This window comes from Ovis canadensis, chromosome 9, assembly GCF_042477335.2.
Source record: "Ovis canadensis isolate MfBH-ARS-UI-01 breed Bighorn chromosome 9, ARS-UI_OviCan_v2, whole genome shotgun sequence".
NCBI classification, from domain to species: Eukaryota; Metazoa; Chordata; class Mammalia; order Artiodactyla; family Bovidae; genus Ovis; species Ovis canadensis.
This window is the reverse complement of record NC_091253.1, coordinates 100,852,107-100,870,401: the sequence shown is the minus strand read 5'-3', so window position 1 is coordinate 100,870,401 and position 18,295 is coordinate 100,852,107. Positions and strand designations below refer to the sequence as shown.

Here is an 18,295-nt window from a genome sequence, read left to right as displayed (position 1 = left end):
GTACATTCAATAATTATTTGATAAATGAAAATGAATGATTTATAGCATCTCTATTTTCTTCATAATATAAACACTGGAAGTAATAGACATAAATAAAAATAAGCATCCAGGTATATATGCCTCGGAGGAGGCAATGGCACCCCACTCTTGCCTGGAGAATCCCATGGACGGAGGAGCCTGGTGGGCTGCTGTCCATGGGGTCGCGAAGAGTTAGACACGACTGAGTGACTTCCCTTTTGCTTTTCACTTTTCTGCATTGGAGAAGGAAATGGCACCCCACTCCAGTGTCCTTGCCTGGAGAATCCCAGGGATGGGGGAGCCTGGTGGGCTGCTGCCTATGGGGTCCCATAGAATCAGACACAACTGAAGTGACTTAGCTGCAGCAGCAGCATATATGCGTACTTTTTTTTCTTACTTCAGTTTCTGTTGGGGTTAAAAGCAGTTTGAATAAGTCATCCAATGATCAGATTTACCAGGTAATTAGTAATAAGTTCAAGTTTCCATTTTCATTTGTCCTTGCAGACCGGGCCTGGGAGCGTCAGGGTGTTTCCTGGTAACAGAAGGGAATCTGGCCAACCAGTGATCTTTGCATTAGCATTCTAGTGACAGAGGCCGGCGTGCCATGAAGCTGTGTCACAGCCAATTTATGAAACTAGATCCAAAGGCTCATTAAAACGGTCACAATTCAGTGACTGCCCGGTAAAATTAGACTACAGTTTCATTCCCATAACAGAGAATATTTTAACATGCTATTAAGGATATATATCAAGTATGAAAACTAGCTTTGATTCTGAGAAGGGAAAAACAACAAGATTAGAAAGCCATTTACTTTTGTGTGGAATTGGTTCCAGTCTCAGATTTAGGCTTAAAATGCTTCAAATGGTCATATTTTAGAACATACGTTTGCCTCTGTAAATTTGGTGCATTTTTCTCCAAAAGTAAAAGCACTTTGGTAAAGAATCTGCCTGCGATGCAGGAGATCCGGTCTTGATTCCTGGGTCTGGAAGATTCCCTGGAGAAGGGATATGCTACCCACTCCAGGGTTCATGCCTGGAGAATCCCATGAACAGAGGAGCCTGGTAGGCTACAGTCCATGGGGCGCAAAGCAAAAGCACTCTGGGGCAGCTCCATCAAACCGTAGGGTTGTTCCATAGGTTGTGCCTGGCCGAGACACGTCAAGCAGCTCAGTTGAAAGTCAGGTTTGTTTCCCTGTTGTTGCCAGCCAAATCTCCCTACAGCATTCTTTTATCATGCATCTTCCTCAGTGATGCCACAACTCCTGGGAGTTCAGAACGTATTTTTTTACAGGTCTTTCCACAGCCAAACCAGGTTTAAGCGGCTAAAAAATATGGCATCCAAAGTCTGGTTAAGAGCAATGCGATAGGACAGAAAGTTCTAGAACATGAATCTGGGGCAGTGCCCAACTCTCAGCCATCCCTCCTGGGGCAGGGGCAGGGGCAGGGTGCCCCTCTCCTACTAGTTGAGTTCCTGGCACCTGCGCTATGCTCAATAATAAAGGCGGGAGTGAAATGAGCTAACGATATTGTTAGGAAAGCCATTTAGTTCCTCGATATCTCAAACATCTATATACATGACACAGAGATAAAGCCCCCTGCTCTGCTTATTTCCCAGGATGGTCTGAGGCTTTAAACTAATAATAGCTGCACAGGCACTTTTCAATGGCACAGTGCTTATACTAGGGTAAGGTATGGTTTTATGGACTCATTTGTCAAACATAACAGACTATTTTCTTTACCTCCTGAATTTGTATTCAATGGAACGGTAATGAATCCCTAAATCTTCTAAATGTGAACAATAAAAGACTCTGAATGACTTTTCCTGGCAGTCTATATGCCATGGATGAATTATTTACACTTTTATTTAAACCTGAGGAAAGACACAAACACAAAGCAATCCCAAGAGTAAAGATGCTACTTTTAATTAACTTATTTAGAAAAATATCTCTTTTCATTTTTCCTCATCTACAAAAAAAAAAATGCCTTCATAATGTGGGTGCCTTGTTATCAATTAGAGGTCACTTCAATATCAAGCATAAATTTCTCTAGAAATAACAGATGCCATCAGGGTTCACTGTTGGCAGGGGTAAGTAACGAGTATTTGTTTATTGTAGTACTGTAATTTAAAATGTTAAATTATCTTTCCAAAAGGGGATATTCCAAATTGAAAACACAGCAAATAAATAAACGGGAAATATTTTTGCATATATTTCAGAGTATCTCATAAACCAATGTTCAGAAGCATTCTGTTCTGCTGGATGTTAACAAGTGTGCTTGTTAACAAAACTTATCTCTTTCTCTCTCATATGCACTGAGTTAAACACCATGGGATGTTTCTTGTTTCCAGAATCTTTTTCCTTTAATATGCATTACAAATATATGAGAAAGAGAAATATTGTCACATTTTTACTAAATTTATTTTACCATGACTCGTTTATTTGGCAACATACTTATTAACTCCTTCCAAAACATTGTTTAGATAAATACCACTTTAGGAATTGCTCTGACAAAGTGTGTTTGGCTGGACACATCACAACTGATGCAAGAACGCACCTTGTGGCCTGTATGAGCTTGGTTAACCAGTGGACTCCTAGAGCACTTACCACACCAACAGCTCTGTTCAGGACACTGAAGAGCCTGAGAAGCTGAGCTGCGACTACGCTTTAGAAGTCCAAAGTCAAAGGGGCAAACACTCAGTGGTCAGTTCTGGGACATCTGGGAGAAGCATGCAATGAAGTAAAACGGGGAGGGCAAAGGAGAGTCACATCTGTTTGGATTTGGAACTGGAGATATCTTCCCAAGAGTCCAAAGCATCAAGTTATTGAACGCTTTTATGATCATCTTTAGTAGTACCCTAACAAGAATTGGTCAAATAAATATATTTGCATGTGTTGGATATCCTTTTCAGGGGTGATGCTTTGGAACGGTACCTGTCTCCCATTTGCCTCATCTCATTTACCTCAAGCCAAAATAGGTTCAGCTCATTGACGTTTTTCAGTTCTGTGACTTTATAGCATATTTCTCTCATGGTATTAGCTTCATTTATTTAGTTTAAAAATAAAGAAGAAAATTGATTAGATTTTGAAACCCTTAATATACTTCAAGCAATTTACTGTGAAAAGACATAGTTAGCAATCCAACGGGATATGTTTCAATTGTTTCAATCTGAAATTTAATAGTAGAAGGATGATTTTAAAGTTCATTGGAATTTTTTCACATTTTTTCATGCTCATTTGAAATATTAAAACTTCAAAATAGATACAGGATCTGTTCGATCAGCTTCATAGTTGGTTCTTACTGAGGTTCATAATGTCGTATGAAAAGCTGCAAATGCCTCTTCTCCCTCCATGTAGAGGTCTGCAGTCTGCAGTCATCTCCTGAAAGAAAGCGACCAGTCACTCAGTTGCTTCCAACTCTGTGACCCTGTGGACTGTAGCCGCCAGTCTCCTCTGCCCATGCAGTTCTCCAGGCAAGAACACTGGCAGGGATAGCCATTACCTTCTCCAGGGGATCTTCCCAACCCAGGACTCGAATCCAGGTCTCCTGAAACACAGGTGGTTTCTTTACCATCTGAGTCACCAGGGAAGTCATCTCCCAGGCATAGATAAAGCTTTAACTCCGTTTAGCTGTACTGTCCTTACGCCTGGACAGGGTTGCAGGGGAGGGGGATGTCTCTACACAGGTGTGATATATGGTGAACCTGTTACCGACCAGTGCTCTTGACCTCTTTAATCAATACAAATCGATCAGAGACCTGACAAGCAATTCAGGCAAGGCTTTATTGGGCCCATGATCCAGCAGGAGGCAGAGAAAACCAACGAACAGGTTCTCTAGTTGCTTCCTTGCCTGCTTGCTCAGGGGATGCAGGTTGCTTCCTTCTACTGGGTGAGGGTAGGAGTATGTTCAGAGGTTGGACTGGAGGGGTGGCTTAGGTGTGTTGCCCACTCCATTGGTGGCGTTTGTGCAGGGATCCTGTGCAGCACTCTGCCTTTGCTTCCAACCCCCGGCTTTTGCTCCCTACTCTTCAAATGTGGTTTTGGGCTTTTTTGGTCTTCTTGTATCTTTTTGTCCAGAATTTTCCCCAACCGTGTAGGCATGCAGTTATTTTTCAGTTCAGTTCAGTCGCTCAGTCATGTCCGACTCCTTGGGACCCCATGAATTGCAGCACGCCAGGCCTCCCTGTCCATCACCAACTCCCAGAATTTACTCAAACTCATGTCCATCAAGTCGGTGATGCCATCCAACCATCTCATCCTCTGTCAGGCTTGTCCCTTTGTCCTCCTGCTTTCAGTCTTCCCCAGCATCAGGGTCTTTTCTAGTAAGTCAGCTCTTAGCATCAGGTGGCCAAATATGGAGTTTCAGCTTCAACATCAGTCCTTCCAATGAACACTCAGGACTGATCTCCTTTAGGATGGATTGGTTGGATCTCCTTGAAGACCAAGGGACTCTCAAGAGTCTTCTCCAACACCACAGTTCAAAAGCATCAATTCTTTGGTGCTCAGCTTTCCTTATAGTCTAACTCTCATGTCCATATATGACTACTGGAAAAACCATATCCTTGACTAGACGGACCTTTGTTGGCAAAGTAGTGTCTCTGCTTTTTAATATGCTGTCTAGGTTTCCTTCCAAGGAGTAAGCATCTTTTAATTTCATGGCTGCAATCACCATCTGCAGTGATTTTGGAGCCCAGAAAAATGAAGTCAGCCACTGTTTCCACTGTTTCCCCATCTATCTGCCATGAAGTGATGGGACTGATGCCATGATCTTAGTTTTCTGAATGCTGAGCTTTAAGCCAACTTTTTCACTCTCCTCTTTCACTTTCCTCAAGAGGCTCTTTGGTTCTTCACTTTCTGCAGTTATTTTCAGCCCCTTATACTTTCTGTAATTTGTGGCTTGAGGAGACATTTGTCTAGGTGCCAACACTGCAACCCGGCCACAAAGGGCCCAGGTCTCAGCCTGTCTCAAACCCAAACAGAAACTCTTTGAGACACTTCTGCTTCATAGTGCTTGTCTAGTTTTATCAATGCCTCACAAGAATATGATTTTAATTCTCTGATAATACAGTCCATCACCTTGGTATATAAGTACCTCAATATGTACTTTTGCATAACAAGCAGGGATTTAAGTAGGATTTTTTTGACCCATTTCAGAAGCAATGTTGCGATGATTAAATCTACATTCTCTTTTGAGGGTAATGTAAGATTTTTTAAATGTTGGTACTTACTGTGAATCTTCACAAACTCGGGAATTTAAGAAACGCCACTGCATGTTCTGCATCTCAGCCTTTTATTCCGAAGTTCCTGTCTTGTGAGAGTGGCAGAAAATTGGACCTTGGCCATCCTTCCTCTGGTGCCTCCTGTGGGTGATTTGCACAGCCCCCGCACAATCAGGGAAGGAAGTCTTGGGAGGTCTCTCTGCAGCTGACCACTAAGTTCAGGGTCCAGAGGCTATTTATACTGTCTGGAGGCTTTCTTCGAGGCCAGCAGCTTTTGAGATAGACGAACCTGAACTTTGCCTTCCAAATATAATGGGTTGTTCCAAAAACACAGTGAAATCTTGTATCAGTAAAGCTAAACACAAAGGAAACGCTCACTCATCCAGACTCTGGCCATGCTTTATGTCCCCTGATTTCCTGAGCCCACTGTTCCTGCTCCCCTGTCTACATACAGCCCCTCTCACACACAGCCCTGTCCACTAACGCCAGGACATGGGTGATCTTTACTATAGCAGTGTAACATACATAGATTTCCATATTTAAGCATACATTTATAAACATTCAAAGGAAAACGATGCACTTGAATGCTATTGAGTGTTCAGACCCTATCCAGTGTCTCTAAGAAAAACAGATTTTTTGCACCTGATGTCTGAAATTGCTGTGTAACAACCTTTCATAAAACATCTTCCATTGTGTGCTGGGGCTTCCCAGGCGGCACTGGTGGTAAAGAATCTGCCTGCCAATGCCGCAGTTGCAGGTTCAATTCCCAGGCTGGGAAGATCCCCTGGAGTAGGAAATGGCAAACCTCTCCAATATTTTTGCCTGGGAAATCCCACGGACAGAGGAGCCTGGCGGACTCTCTCCCATGAGCTGTAGCCTCCCAGGCTCTTCCGTCCCTGAGATTTTCCAGGCAAGAATAATAGAGTAGGTGGCCATCTCCTTCTGCAGGGGATCTTCCCAACACAGGGGTCGAACCTGCGTCTCCTGCCTTGGCAGGCGGATTCTTTCCTACTGAGCCGTCGGGGAAGCACTCCAGTGTATGTGGTTAGTTAGTGTTAGTCACTCATTCATGTCTGACTCTTTGCAACCCCACGGACTGTAGCCCACCAGGCTACTCTGTCCCTGGAATTCTCCAGGCAAGAGTTTGGAGTGGGTAGCCAGTCCCTTCTCCAGGGGATCTTCCTTGCCCAGGGATCGAGCCGGGTCTCCTGCTTTAGCAGGCGGATTCTTTACTGTCTGAGCCACCAGGGAAGCTCCCCGACTGTACGGATCCACCATCAAACTCAGAGCCACTAGCTACAGATGATTTTTAAAATGGATGTTACAGTACTTGTTTTGATAGTCTTAAGTCTCTTTTTTTAAATTTACTTATGAGAATTGTTTTTGTTTGTTTGTTTGCTTGTTTGTTTATTTTCAGCTCAAAAGTAAAGAAGTCTAAGATAGAAATGCAACAGTGTGTCTAATGATATTTCCTGGATTTGTACCTCTACCATCATTACAGAGCTTATAAAAATAACAGAAATCTTCATTTGTTTCACTCACTTTTTTGTTCCAACTCTGTCATATGTGAAGGGTTAGACAGCCTAGATCTTTATTGGGCCTTAATCCAAATTGTATGAGTCAGTGTCTTCCTAATTAATTCTCAGGACTGTTTTTTACTCAGAATCCAAAGTTATTTCCCACTCAAATCAGAAGAAAATTTCTAGCTGGAGGCTCTAATAATCTTCTCCCATCCAGTAATCATACTCCCAATAGCTCTTTTCTCCTGTTTACCCACTTGCCATCTCCACTGAAATCCTTATTCACCAAAATCCACTGCCCTGACCTGAATATTTATTAACACACACCTCACCACCTTTGTTATCATTTTCCTTTGTAATTGTGTATTATTATAAAAATTAAATTTTTGGATTGACATTAAATTTAAATGTATGAAGAAAATTAAATATTTATATAAAATTTATATTCAAAATAAAATTTATAACGTATTTAAGTTATACAGGGTGATGTTATATTGTAAACTTACTTTCTCTATCCAGTTTAAGAAATAGCACATTGTGATTAACTTTGAAGTCTTTTAGATATCCTTCACAAATCCCGTATCCTCATCTACCCCTTTAGAGGCAACCTTCATCCTGAACTCATTTGGTTATTTCTGCTTGCTTTTCTTAATTTTATTCCATGTATTTTCATTCCTATGCAATGCATTGTTTAAATTTGCATTTTTATTAACATAAAAAGATTCAGTCTGTCGCTGGGTTTTCCGGGATATCATCTTTTTGCTCGGTGTTATGTTCCTGAGATCCATCAGTACATCAGCATTGTAGCCGATAGCTCTGTGTTTCTCTCTCTCTGGCCCCTACTCCTTCTTCTTTGTAGTATGCCTGTGTGTGATTCTTTTATCCCGTTATCTGCCAATGGATGTTTGTGTTTTTCTATGAATTTTTTACTGTACTGCAATACACACTCTTACGAGATACACACATCCAAGGTGCATGCCTCCTGGTTCATGGGACTTAGCATTTTATGTGTATTATAAACTTCTAAACTATTTTCTAAAATAGTTTCACTAATTTATGCTTATAGTCACAGTGTATGCAAGTCTGATTGCTCCAAAGCCTCACCAACTTTTGATATTGTCAGGCATCGTAAACTGTTGTAAATCCAGTGAGTATCAGCTATATGTCATTGTGGCTTCACTTGCCTTCATCACTTCTGCTGAGGTTGAGAGTATTTTCATGTGTTTATTCAGTGTTCATATTTCCCCTTCTATAAAGTGCCTTAGCTAATTTTTGCCCAATTTTCTATTTGGTGGTTTGTCTCTTTTTCATATTACTTGAATGCTTTATATATTCCTGAAACAAATCCATCAGGGATTTCTTTATCTAATTTGTGACTCTTCATTTTTAATGTGACTTGGATAGGCAGAAGCGCTTGATTTTAACGTAGTAGAATTTATCATTCTTATGTTTTAAGGCTAGTGCTTTTTATGTCTGGTTTAAGATTATCCTTCCATACTGTGATCTCATAAAGATATTCTGCTGTATTTCCTCCTAAAAGTTTTATATTTTGCCTCTTACATTTAGGTTTTTAATCTAATAAGTAATCTATTTTTATGTATGATGAAATTAGAGGTCCAATTTCATATCTGTCCTTGCTATAATAACCAGTAACCAAAAGTAAACAATAACAACCAATAACCAATTGTTACAGCATCAAAAGTGTATCTCTCACTCACTCGTCAGCTGAGCCGGCTCTATCATAGTTTAAGTGTTTCATTTATGTGTATCAGTTTGTGGGGTCTCTACTCTGTTCCATTGGTTTGTTTTCTCTTTTTGTATCAAAACCGCTCTCTTCATTATTACAGCTTTAAAATAAATCCTGATAAGGCAAATTTGCCAGCTTTTCTTTTCAAGTATATCATGGCTATTTTGATGTTTTGCTCTATCATATAAATTTTAGAATCTGCATGTCAAATGCCCCACAGACATGAAAAGAGTATTTGGGGATTTTATTGTAAATATGTAGAATCAATAGATCAACTTGAGGAGAATTGATAAATTTATTTATCAAGCCTTCCAAATTCTCTTTTTATGTAAGATAACTGTAACATCTCCCAATACAGAGTTATAATTTTCTTCATAAACATCTTTCAAATTTTATAATGTATTTATCCCTTGGTACTTGTATGTTACATAAGTGGCATCCTTTAAAATCATATATTTAAATAGGTATTGGCGTGTAGGAACATGCAATTAAATTTTGTATATTGGCTTTGAATATAAGAAACTTGTAAAAACTCTTTTAATTGTAGTAATCTGTGGATGCCTCAGAGTTTTTTTGTGGACCCACATGTTATCAGCAATTATGATGGTTCCATTTCTTCTTTCCCATTTCTGATATTGTTTTCCTGTCTCACTTCACTGTCTACAATATCCAGTACAGTGTTATATACAGATGGTGGGAGTAAACACCTTTGTAAATCCCTTGATCTTAAAGAAAATGTGCCCAATGACCCACTATTCATGGAGAAGGCAATGGCACCCCATTCCAGTACTCTTGCCTGGAAAATCCCATGGACAGAGGAGCCTCGTAGGCTGCAGTCCACGGGGTCGCCAAGAGTCGGATATGACTGAGTGACTTCACTTTCACTTTTCACTTTCATGCATTGGAGAAGGAAATGGCAACCCACTCCAGTGTTCTTGCCTGGAGAATCCCAGGGACTGCGGAGCCTGGTGGGCTGCTGTCTATGGGGTTGCACAGAGTCAGACACGACTGAAGCAACTTCGCAGCAGCAGCAACCCACTATCAAGTATGGTGTTTACTGTGGATTTTATATTGATATTCTTTGGCAGGTGGAAGAGGCTTCCTTCTCTTCCTAGTTAAGGATTACCCCATGTATGGCTGTTGAATTAGATGGACATGCATTTCCTATCCTTCAGTGTGGGCCCTGCCTCCTGTCCCCTCAGATTCCCAAGGATATGAGAATGAAAGCTCAAGTTCTGGTTTCAGCAGACGTCTTCAAGACCAAGCTGGGCTCAGTGTTCCATCTCCATTGGCTTGCCATGTCCACTCAGATGTAGGCTTCTGTGAATGCCTGACTTTGATGTTAGCCCAATGTGTTTTTTAAAAGAGATAACATTATGCCATTTGAAGCAACATGATTAGAATTGGAGATTGTCATACTGAGTGAAGTAAGTCAGACAGAGAAAGATGAAATCATTTCTATGTGGAATCTAAAAAAATGTGTACAAATGAACCTATTTACAAAACAGAAATAGCATCACAGATGTGTAGAAAGCAAATTTGTGGGTACCGAGGGAGAAGAGGGGCAGGCAAATTGAGAGACTGGGATTGATATCTACACCCTACTATATATAAAATCAATAACAACAAGGACCTACTGTACAGAACAGGGAACTCCACTGAACACTCTGTAACGGCCTATATGGGAATACAGCCTAAACAAGCTGTGGACAGAGGTCTACGCGTAACCGTTTCATTTCGTTCCACAGCAGAAACTAACACAGCATTGTAAATCATGTATACACCAGTGTAAGCTACTTTCAAAGAGCGCCATTATTTTCCATCTAGTCATTTTGGTTGCTTTTAATGATGGGTGGTCCATCCATCGCCAGACAGTGTATGTAGCCTCCTGTATTTGGCTCAGACAGTAAAGAATCTGCCTGCAAGGCAGGAGACCTGAGTTTGATCCCTGGGTCAGGGAGATCCCTGGAGAAGGGAATGGCACCCCACTCCAGTATTCTTGCCTGGAGAATCCCATGGACGGAGGAGCCTGGCAGGCTACAGTTCATGGGGTTGCAGAGTCAGGCACAACCTGAGCAATTAACACTTTCGATTTTCACTTATGAGAAATAGAACTTTGCCTTTCTTTTCTGTCAAAATAATGCCCCTCACTTCTTTCAAAGCTTTTCTTAAATTTCACTTCCTTTAGATTTTCTTATCATCCTCTGGAAATGTTAACTTTATTAAATATAATAGTTTCTATCACTTCCCAAACCTTTATCAGCCAACTTCATAACAGTTTTACACATTTTTTAAAAATATTAAGGTTGGTAGCTGATGCAAATGCTCTCTTGTCATGTACTTAATTTAGGCATCTTCTTGTCTTATCTTAGAGACTCTGTTATAGTTTTAGTTCTTGAAAGTGAGCAACGTGCTGTCTTTTCCTTCGGATCACTCCAGAACTCTGTAATTGAACATGCCAGTTACCGAATGCATCTTGCTGTTCTCTCAGTAAACCTTGTATGCTCTATAATTCCACCTTTCTAACACTTCTTCTCTGCTTACGTGGAGAAGATATTACCAAAGGGGATGCAACAATTCCTCTCATGAACAAAGCTTCATTCTATGAAAATGTCTATACAGAGACACTCCAGGCAAAACTACAAATCAGTAGAATATCTCATTCTGCCTCTTTCTTTTATTTAAATTAATTTTTATGGGAGTATACTTGCTTTCCAATCATTCTCCCTCTTTTCCTTTCCAGTTTTAGTGAGCATTCCTGATCCCTCTACCTTGTCCAATATTTGCTTTTTCGTTGTACTTTGCACCTTCTAATATGTTACATCGTTTTCCTATTTGTTATGTTTGTGGTTAACTATCTATGCCCTCCCTCTCCATAGAAGACAAGTCCCACAAGGGCACGGATCTAATAGATTTGGTACATGAAATATCTCAAACAGAGCCTGGCCTAGAGTGGGTCCTCAAAACACTTGTGAATAAATGAATGTCATATAACATTTCATAGACAAAAAAATAATAATAATAATGCAACTTCACGATTCATTTTCACAAATGGTTTAATACTTTCTTAATCAGTGCTATTTTATGTTTTCAGATATCAATATGGCAGGAGAACCGAAACCGTACAGACCAAAGCCTGGAAATAAGAGGCCCATTTCTGCGCTTTACAGGTGAGCAAGCAAGCTCTGTTTTCTGATTTTCTTGTTCAGTCACTCCGTCATGTCCAACTCACTGGGACCCCGTGGACTGCAGCACACCAGGCTTGCCTGTCTTTCACTATCTCCCAGAGTTTTCTGAAATTCTTGTGATGCCATCCAAACATCTCATCCTCTGTCGCCCCCTTCTCTTCCCACCTTAAATCTTTTCCAGCATCAGGATCTTTTCCAGTGAGTCAGTTCTTTGCATCAGGTGGCCAAAGTATCGGAGTTTCAGCTTCAGCATCAGGCCTTCCAATGAATAGTCAGGACTGATCTCCTTTAGGATGGACTGGTTGGATATCCCTGCAGTCCAAGGGACTCTCAGGAGTCTTCTCCAACACCACAGTTCAAAAGCAGCAATTCTTCGGTGCTCAGACTTCTTTGTGGTTCAGCTCTCACCGTGGGTACATGACTACTGGAAAAACCATAGCTTTGACTAGATAGACCTTGGTTGGCAAAGTGATGTCTCTGCTTTTTAATATGCTAAGTTTGTCATAGCTTTCCTCCCTAGGAGTAAGCATCTTTTAATTTCATGGCTGCAGTCACCCTCTGAAGTGGTTCTGGAGACCAAGGAAATAAAGTCTGTCATTGTTGTTTTTTTTTCCCCCCCATCTATTTGCTATGAAGTGATGGGACTGGACGCCATGATCTTAGCTTTTTGAATGTTGGATTTTAAGCCAGCTTTTTCACTCTCCTCTTTCACTTTCATCAAGAAGCTCCTTAGTTCCTCTTTACTTTCTGCCATAAGGTTATTGATATTTCTCCTGAGAATCTTGATTCCAGCTTGTGCTTCATCCAGCCCATCATTTCACATGATGTACTCTGTGTATAAGTTAAATAAGCAGGGTGACAATATACAGCCTTAATGTACTCCTTTCCCAGTTTGGAAATCTGTTGTTCCAAGTCCACTTCTAACTGTTTCTTCTTGAATTGCATACAGATTTCTCAGGAGGCAGGTCAGGTGGTGTGTATACCCATCTCTTGAAGAATTTTCCGGTTTGTTGTGATCCACACAGTCAAAGGGGCTTTGGCAGAGACAATGAAGCAGAAGTATATGTTTTCCTGAAACTCTCTTGCTTTTGCTATCATCCAACAAATGGTGGCAATTTGATCTCTGATTCCTCTGCCTTTTCTAAATATAATTTGTACATCTGGAAGTTCTCAGTTCGCGTACTGTCAAAGCCCAGCTTGGAGGATTTTGAGCATTACCTCACTAGCATGCGACATGAGTGCAATTGTGTGGTAGTTTAAACATCCTTTGGCATTGTCCTTCTTTGAGACTGGAATGAAAACTGACCTTTTCTAGTCCTGTGGGCACTACTGAGTTTTCCCAATTTGATGACATGATGAATGCAACGTATTAACAGCATCATCTATTGGGATTTGAAATACCTCAGCTGGAATTCCGTCACCTCCACTACCTTTGTTCATAGTAATGCTTCCTAAGGCCCACTTGACTTCACATTCCAGGATGTCTGGCTCTAGCTGAGCGATCATACCATCATCGTGATTATCGGGGTCACGAAGATCTTTTTTGTACAGTTCTTCTGTGTATTCTTGCCACCTCTTCTTAATATCTTCTGCTTCTGTTAGATCCTTACCATTTCTGTCCTTTATTGAGCCCATCTTTGCATCAAATGTTCCCTTGGTATCTCTCATTTTCTTGAAAAGATCTCTAGTCTTTCCCATTCTGTCTTTTTCCTCCATTTCTTCACATTATTCACTTAGGAAGGCTTTCTTATCTCTCCTTGCTATTCTTTGCAACTCTGCATTCAGATGGGTATATCTCTCCTTTTCTCCTTCCCCTTTCACGTCTCTTCTTTTCTCAGCTGTTTGTAAGGCCTCCTCATACAACCATTTTGCCTTTTTGCTTTTCTTTTTCTTGGAGATGGTTTGGATCACTGCTTCCTGTATAATGTTATGAACATCCATGCATCGTTCAAGCACTCTTTCAGATCTAATGTCTTGAATCTATTTGTCACTTCCACTGTATAATCGTAAAGGATTTGATTTAGGTCCTACCTGAATGGTCTAGTGGTTTTCCCTACTTTCTCAATTTAAGTCAGAATTTTGCAATAAGGAATTCATGATCTTACCTACAGTCAGCTCCTGGTCTTGTTTTTGCTGGCTGTATAGAGCTTCTCCATCTTCAGCTGCAAAGAAAATAATCAGTCTGATTTCGGTGTTGACCATCTGGTGACGTCCATGTCTAGAGTCGTGTGTCGTGTTGTTGGAAGTGGGTGTTTGCTATGAACAGTGTGTCCTCTTGGCAAAACTGTGGCAGCCTTTGTTGCTTCATTCTGTACTCCAAGGCCAAACTGGCCTGTTACTCCAGGTATCTCTTAACTTCCTACTTTTGCATTCTAGTTCCCTATGATGAAAAGTATATCTTTTTTTTTTTTTTTTTGGTGTTATTTCTAGAAGGTCTTGTAGGTCTTCATAGAACCATTCAACTTCAGCTTATTTGGCGTTAGTGGTTGGGGCATAGACTTGAATTACTGTCATATTGAATGGTTTTCTTTGGAAACAAACAGAGTTCATTCTGTCGTTTTTGAGACTGCACCCAAGTACTGCATTTCAGACTCTTTTGCTGACACTGAGGGCTACTCCATTTCTTCTAAGGGGTTTTTGCCCACAATAGTAGATATAATGGTCATCTGAATTAAATTCGCCCCTTCTTGTCCTTTTTAGTTCATTGATTCCTAAGATGTCAGGGTTCACTCTTGCCATCTCCTGTTTGATCTCTTCCAATTTACCTTGATTCATGGACCTAACATTCCAGGCTTCTATGCAGTATTGTTCTTTACACCATCAGATTTTACTTTCACCACCAGATATATCCACAACTGGATGTCTTTTCTGGTTTGACTCAGCCTCTTCATTCCTTCTGGAGCTGTTTCTACACTCTTCTCCAGCAGCATATTGGGCACCTATGGATCTGGGGAGTTCATCTTTCAGTGTCATATCTCTTTGCCTTCCATGCTGTTCCTGGGATTCTCAATGTAGGAATGCCAAAGTGGTTTATTTTATGATTCGTAGCAGTAAAAATTCTTACAGTTTTAAAAGAGAATATAACCTAAAAAGAATCAAATATTCTGAAGAAAAATCCTTATTGGCATAAAGTACAGCAAAATGGTGGTGGTATATCTATATCAAGGAGCATTGGTAGGGATCTGGCCTAACCTTTTCATTTTCACTTAAGCAACCCTTAAGAGCCCTCAAAAGATAGCCTGGAGCTGTGTCCTTGCCTTTGTTCTCTGAAAATTAGCCCCTCTCCTTTTCAGCCACTCACAGCTGTTATTAGGACTATAAAGTAAAAGGGTCAGAACTAGATGAGTTCTAAGGTCCTTTTCATGCCTAATATCTATAAGATATTCCTCTAATAAAACCTAATAAAAATCTCTCATGACTCTACCTAACAAGTGGTAGAAGATTAATATTTGCTGACCAGTGCATGTCATGTACTGCACATATTTTACATATATTATTTAATTTTCACAGCAATTCTGCAATGTAGATGTTGCTACTCTCATCTTGCAGATCAAGAACCTGATATGTCATTTCTTAGAAATCTTCCCTAGGTCACGCGACTGGTAAATAATGGTTCGGTTCAGTTCAGTCACTCAGTCACGTGTAACTCTTTGCAACCCCATGGACTGCAGCACGCCAGGCCTCCCTGTCCATCACCAACTCCTGGAGCTTGCTCAAACTCCTGTCCATGAAGTCGGCAAATGATGGCGCCACCAATCAAGCTCATGCTTTCTGATGCCATGCCCTGACTTCTTTACAACAGATCATGCAGCCTCTTTGCTACAAAGTATGTGTTTCTTTCACCTCTATTTCCTCGAAAAAAAAAAAAAAAAGCAAAGTCCTTCTCTTTTCTAGAGAGATATTAACTAATTCCTTTAATCTTTGCTAATATACTTGAATCTGAGTCAGTTTAACATTCCGGTCTTTCTCCTCTACATGCCCCGATTTAGTGTCATTGCTTATGGTCTCAATTTCAGATGGATGGAGTAGAACACACTTAGACTAGACTTCTGTTTGGTTAAGTAAAATTCAACTGATTTGGAGAAGATGTCAAGATTAAACTCATGGAAATTTTGATTCTTTAAAAACAGCCACTTTTGGGGGAAAAAAAAAAATTGCTCTGCTGCTAAGCTGTATGTCCCGCTTCACATGCTTTAGCCGTTGCTTTTTGTAATCCAAGTGCTGACTCTGCATCTCTGGTAAATCCCCTTTTGTTAGACTTTGCCAATTGTTCCACGCTGTTGAGATCGCTTATCATCCAATTTATCTGGCCTTGTCCCAGATACATATCTTCATTCTGTCAGGGTCCACATCCAAAGAACTAATGTAAGTGGTGAGCGAGGCCCCTTTTTCCTGATATCATTTGAATAAAAGAGAATTGAGTTATGCATAACAAAATTGATTATATTCTGATATACTATAGCATGAAGAGCCCTCAAAAGATAGCTTGGAGCTGTGTTCTTGCCTTTCTTCTCTGAAAATTAGCCTATTTCCTTTTCAGCCACTCACAGCTTCCTTTCTTGGACTATAAAGTAAAAGGGTCAGAACTAGATGAGTTCTAAGGTCCTTTTCACGTCTAATGCCCCAGGGTTCTCTAAGGTATGACCATTAGCAATTTGAAAAGACACACTGAAAATATATCATAATTGCTCTTTCATTTTGGCTGTGTCCTTTTATTTAATTTAATAAACATTTTTTATACAAAAAGAGAAAGCTACAGGACTTATCAAATGTTGGTAATTGGTCATAAAGCAGTATTGATATGAAAGCTCAGAGATGAAGTCATCAACAAATGCCAAATGTTGCTTTCTGTACCCTGTTAGAGGTAAAGGACAATATTTAAGAAACCGAGACGTGCAAATAATTTGTAATCAGATAGATTTTAAAATGTATGCATAGAATTGCAGCTAATGCAGAATTTTTGAAATGTCATAATTTCAATTATTATCAGAAAAAGTTGCCAATGGCTTCTTTCTCATCAAAGAACTTCCACTGTCTGTGAAACGATGTTAATTTCGCATTTTCCCTGTTCTTGGATAGTTTCGGTTTTCTTTTGAGAATAGAAGCTTATGACAAGAAACAAATGTCTTTTTAACTGTTATTTCTCTAAGTTATGTTGAATTGTGAATTCAGAAGATTTAGAAGCAGAAGTTTATTTAAATCTGATGTTTTGTATACAAAACATTAGAGGGGAAATGCTTATTTATCCAAGTTTCATCTGTTTACACAAAAGAAGGCTGAGACGTTCTAAAATTGCAAGAAAAATGAGAACAGAGGGGATGAAAGACGGTGAACATGCAGTTCAGAAATCCCTTTTATTCACATGCCCTCATTCTTACATAAGCTTAATAATAATAATACCTTACTTTATGTAGACCAACTGTGATTTCACAGTCATTATTCATCGGTTCACCGCAGAACACGACCAAGTTGGTATTATGTGCCTTGCTTCATAGATGAGAAAACAAAGTTTCCAAGACAATAAAGGATTTTCCCGAAGAAAGGTAACAAGATTAGGAATTGAACTCTGGTTTTCAGCCTTCAAGTCTAAAGATCTTGCCACTTGATCACAACTCCCTGTGTTTACTTACCTACTACCATATAAACAATGCAAATTCTGAAGCACAGAGATTTCTGCCCACCAAAACCAATACTCAGTTACGTTTCTGTCCATGAATATCTTGCCAGCAGGTGACAGAGGAAAGCCTATACACTCTACTTAGCATGAGAACAAGAGTTGCCACGGACTTGTGTTCTCATCGGGCACAGGTGTTGCCTTTCAAGTTCTTTACCTGACGTAATAGCTGTATCATTTTTCTTGATAATATAAAATGGAATAGTTGAGATGAGGGCACTTCGTTCATTGGAGGGAATATAGTAGCAGCTTGAAAAAGGGTGGTTTCTCCTTTGCTACTCTTTGCATCTTCGGGTCTCTTTCCTTATCTGTAAAATGAAAGAGCTAGAATAATTACATTTGTTCATTCATTCTTTCATGCAAGACCTATTCATTCTGTGTCTACTATGGTCTAGGCACTGAGGTAGCTGCCCTTCTGGACAAATGATCCAGAAAATGCAAAGGCCTCAGGGCAAGTAGAGGGCATAATGAAATAAGAGGAAACCATCTTCATGGCTATGAGTAACCGCTAATTGATCTTTGTGCCCTAAACTACTATGTCTCTATGTCTATTTCCTCTACTGGGGATGTCAGTGATCTGCCATTAGATTTTTTTTCTTTGCTTCTGTCCATTTCATCTGGGTCATCAACCACAAAGTAGTATTCACAATGGAATATCCATGGAGGCATTGCTTTGATTTGTTCCTTCTAACAGGATTCTCAGCTTAGCCAAGCTTCACTAAGCATATCACTTGTGCTAGATTATCACGGAACACAGAGATGCTATTCTTAAAAAACATAGTAAGGCTTCAGTATACCTATATCATATATATAAGTTAGATATGCCCGTACGTAAGGAGCATACGTGAAGGACACATACAGTTCTACGAGGAAATACCTGAGAGAATTATACGTTCCGCCTGGTGGACAGGAAGTGAAAAGCCTGGTTGACAAT

The 18,295-nt window shown here is 40.1% G+C and overlaps 1 protein-coding gene across 7 annotated transcripts in view; it reads left to right on the top strand.

Annotated features, from left to right (window-relative positions):
• RALYL (RALY RNA binding protein like) overlaps positions 1–18,295 on the top strand; it is an 885,605-nt gene that overhangs the window by 637,325 nt on the left and 229,985 nt on the right. For all 7 annotated transcript variants that reach the window (XM_069600698.1, XM_069600702.1, XM_069600700.1 and 4 more), the window contains one exon: positions 11,594–11,669. In XM_069600698.1, the coding sequence (XP_069456799.1) occupies positions 11,594–11,669 (76 nt within the window). The remainder of the gene's footprint in view (positions 1–11,593; positions 11,670–18,295) is intronic.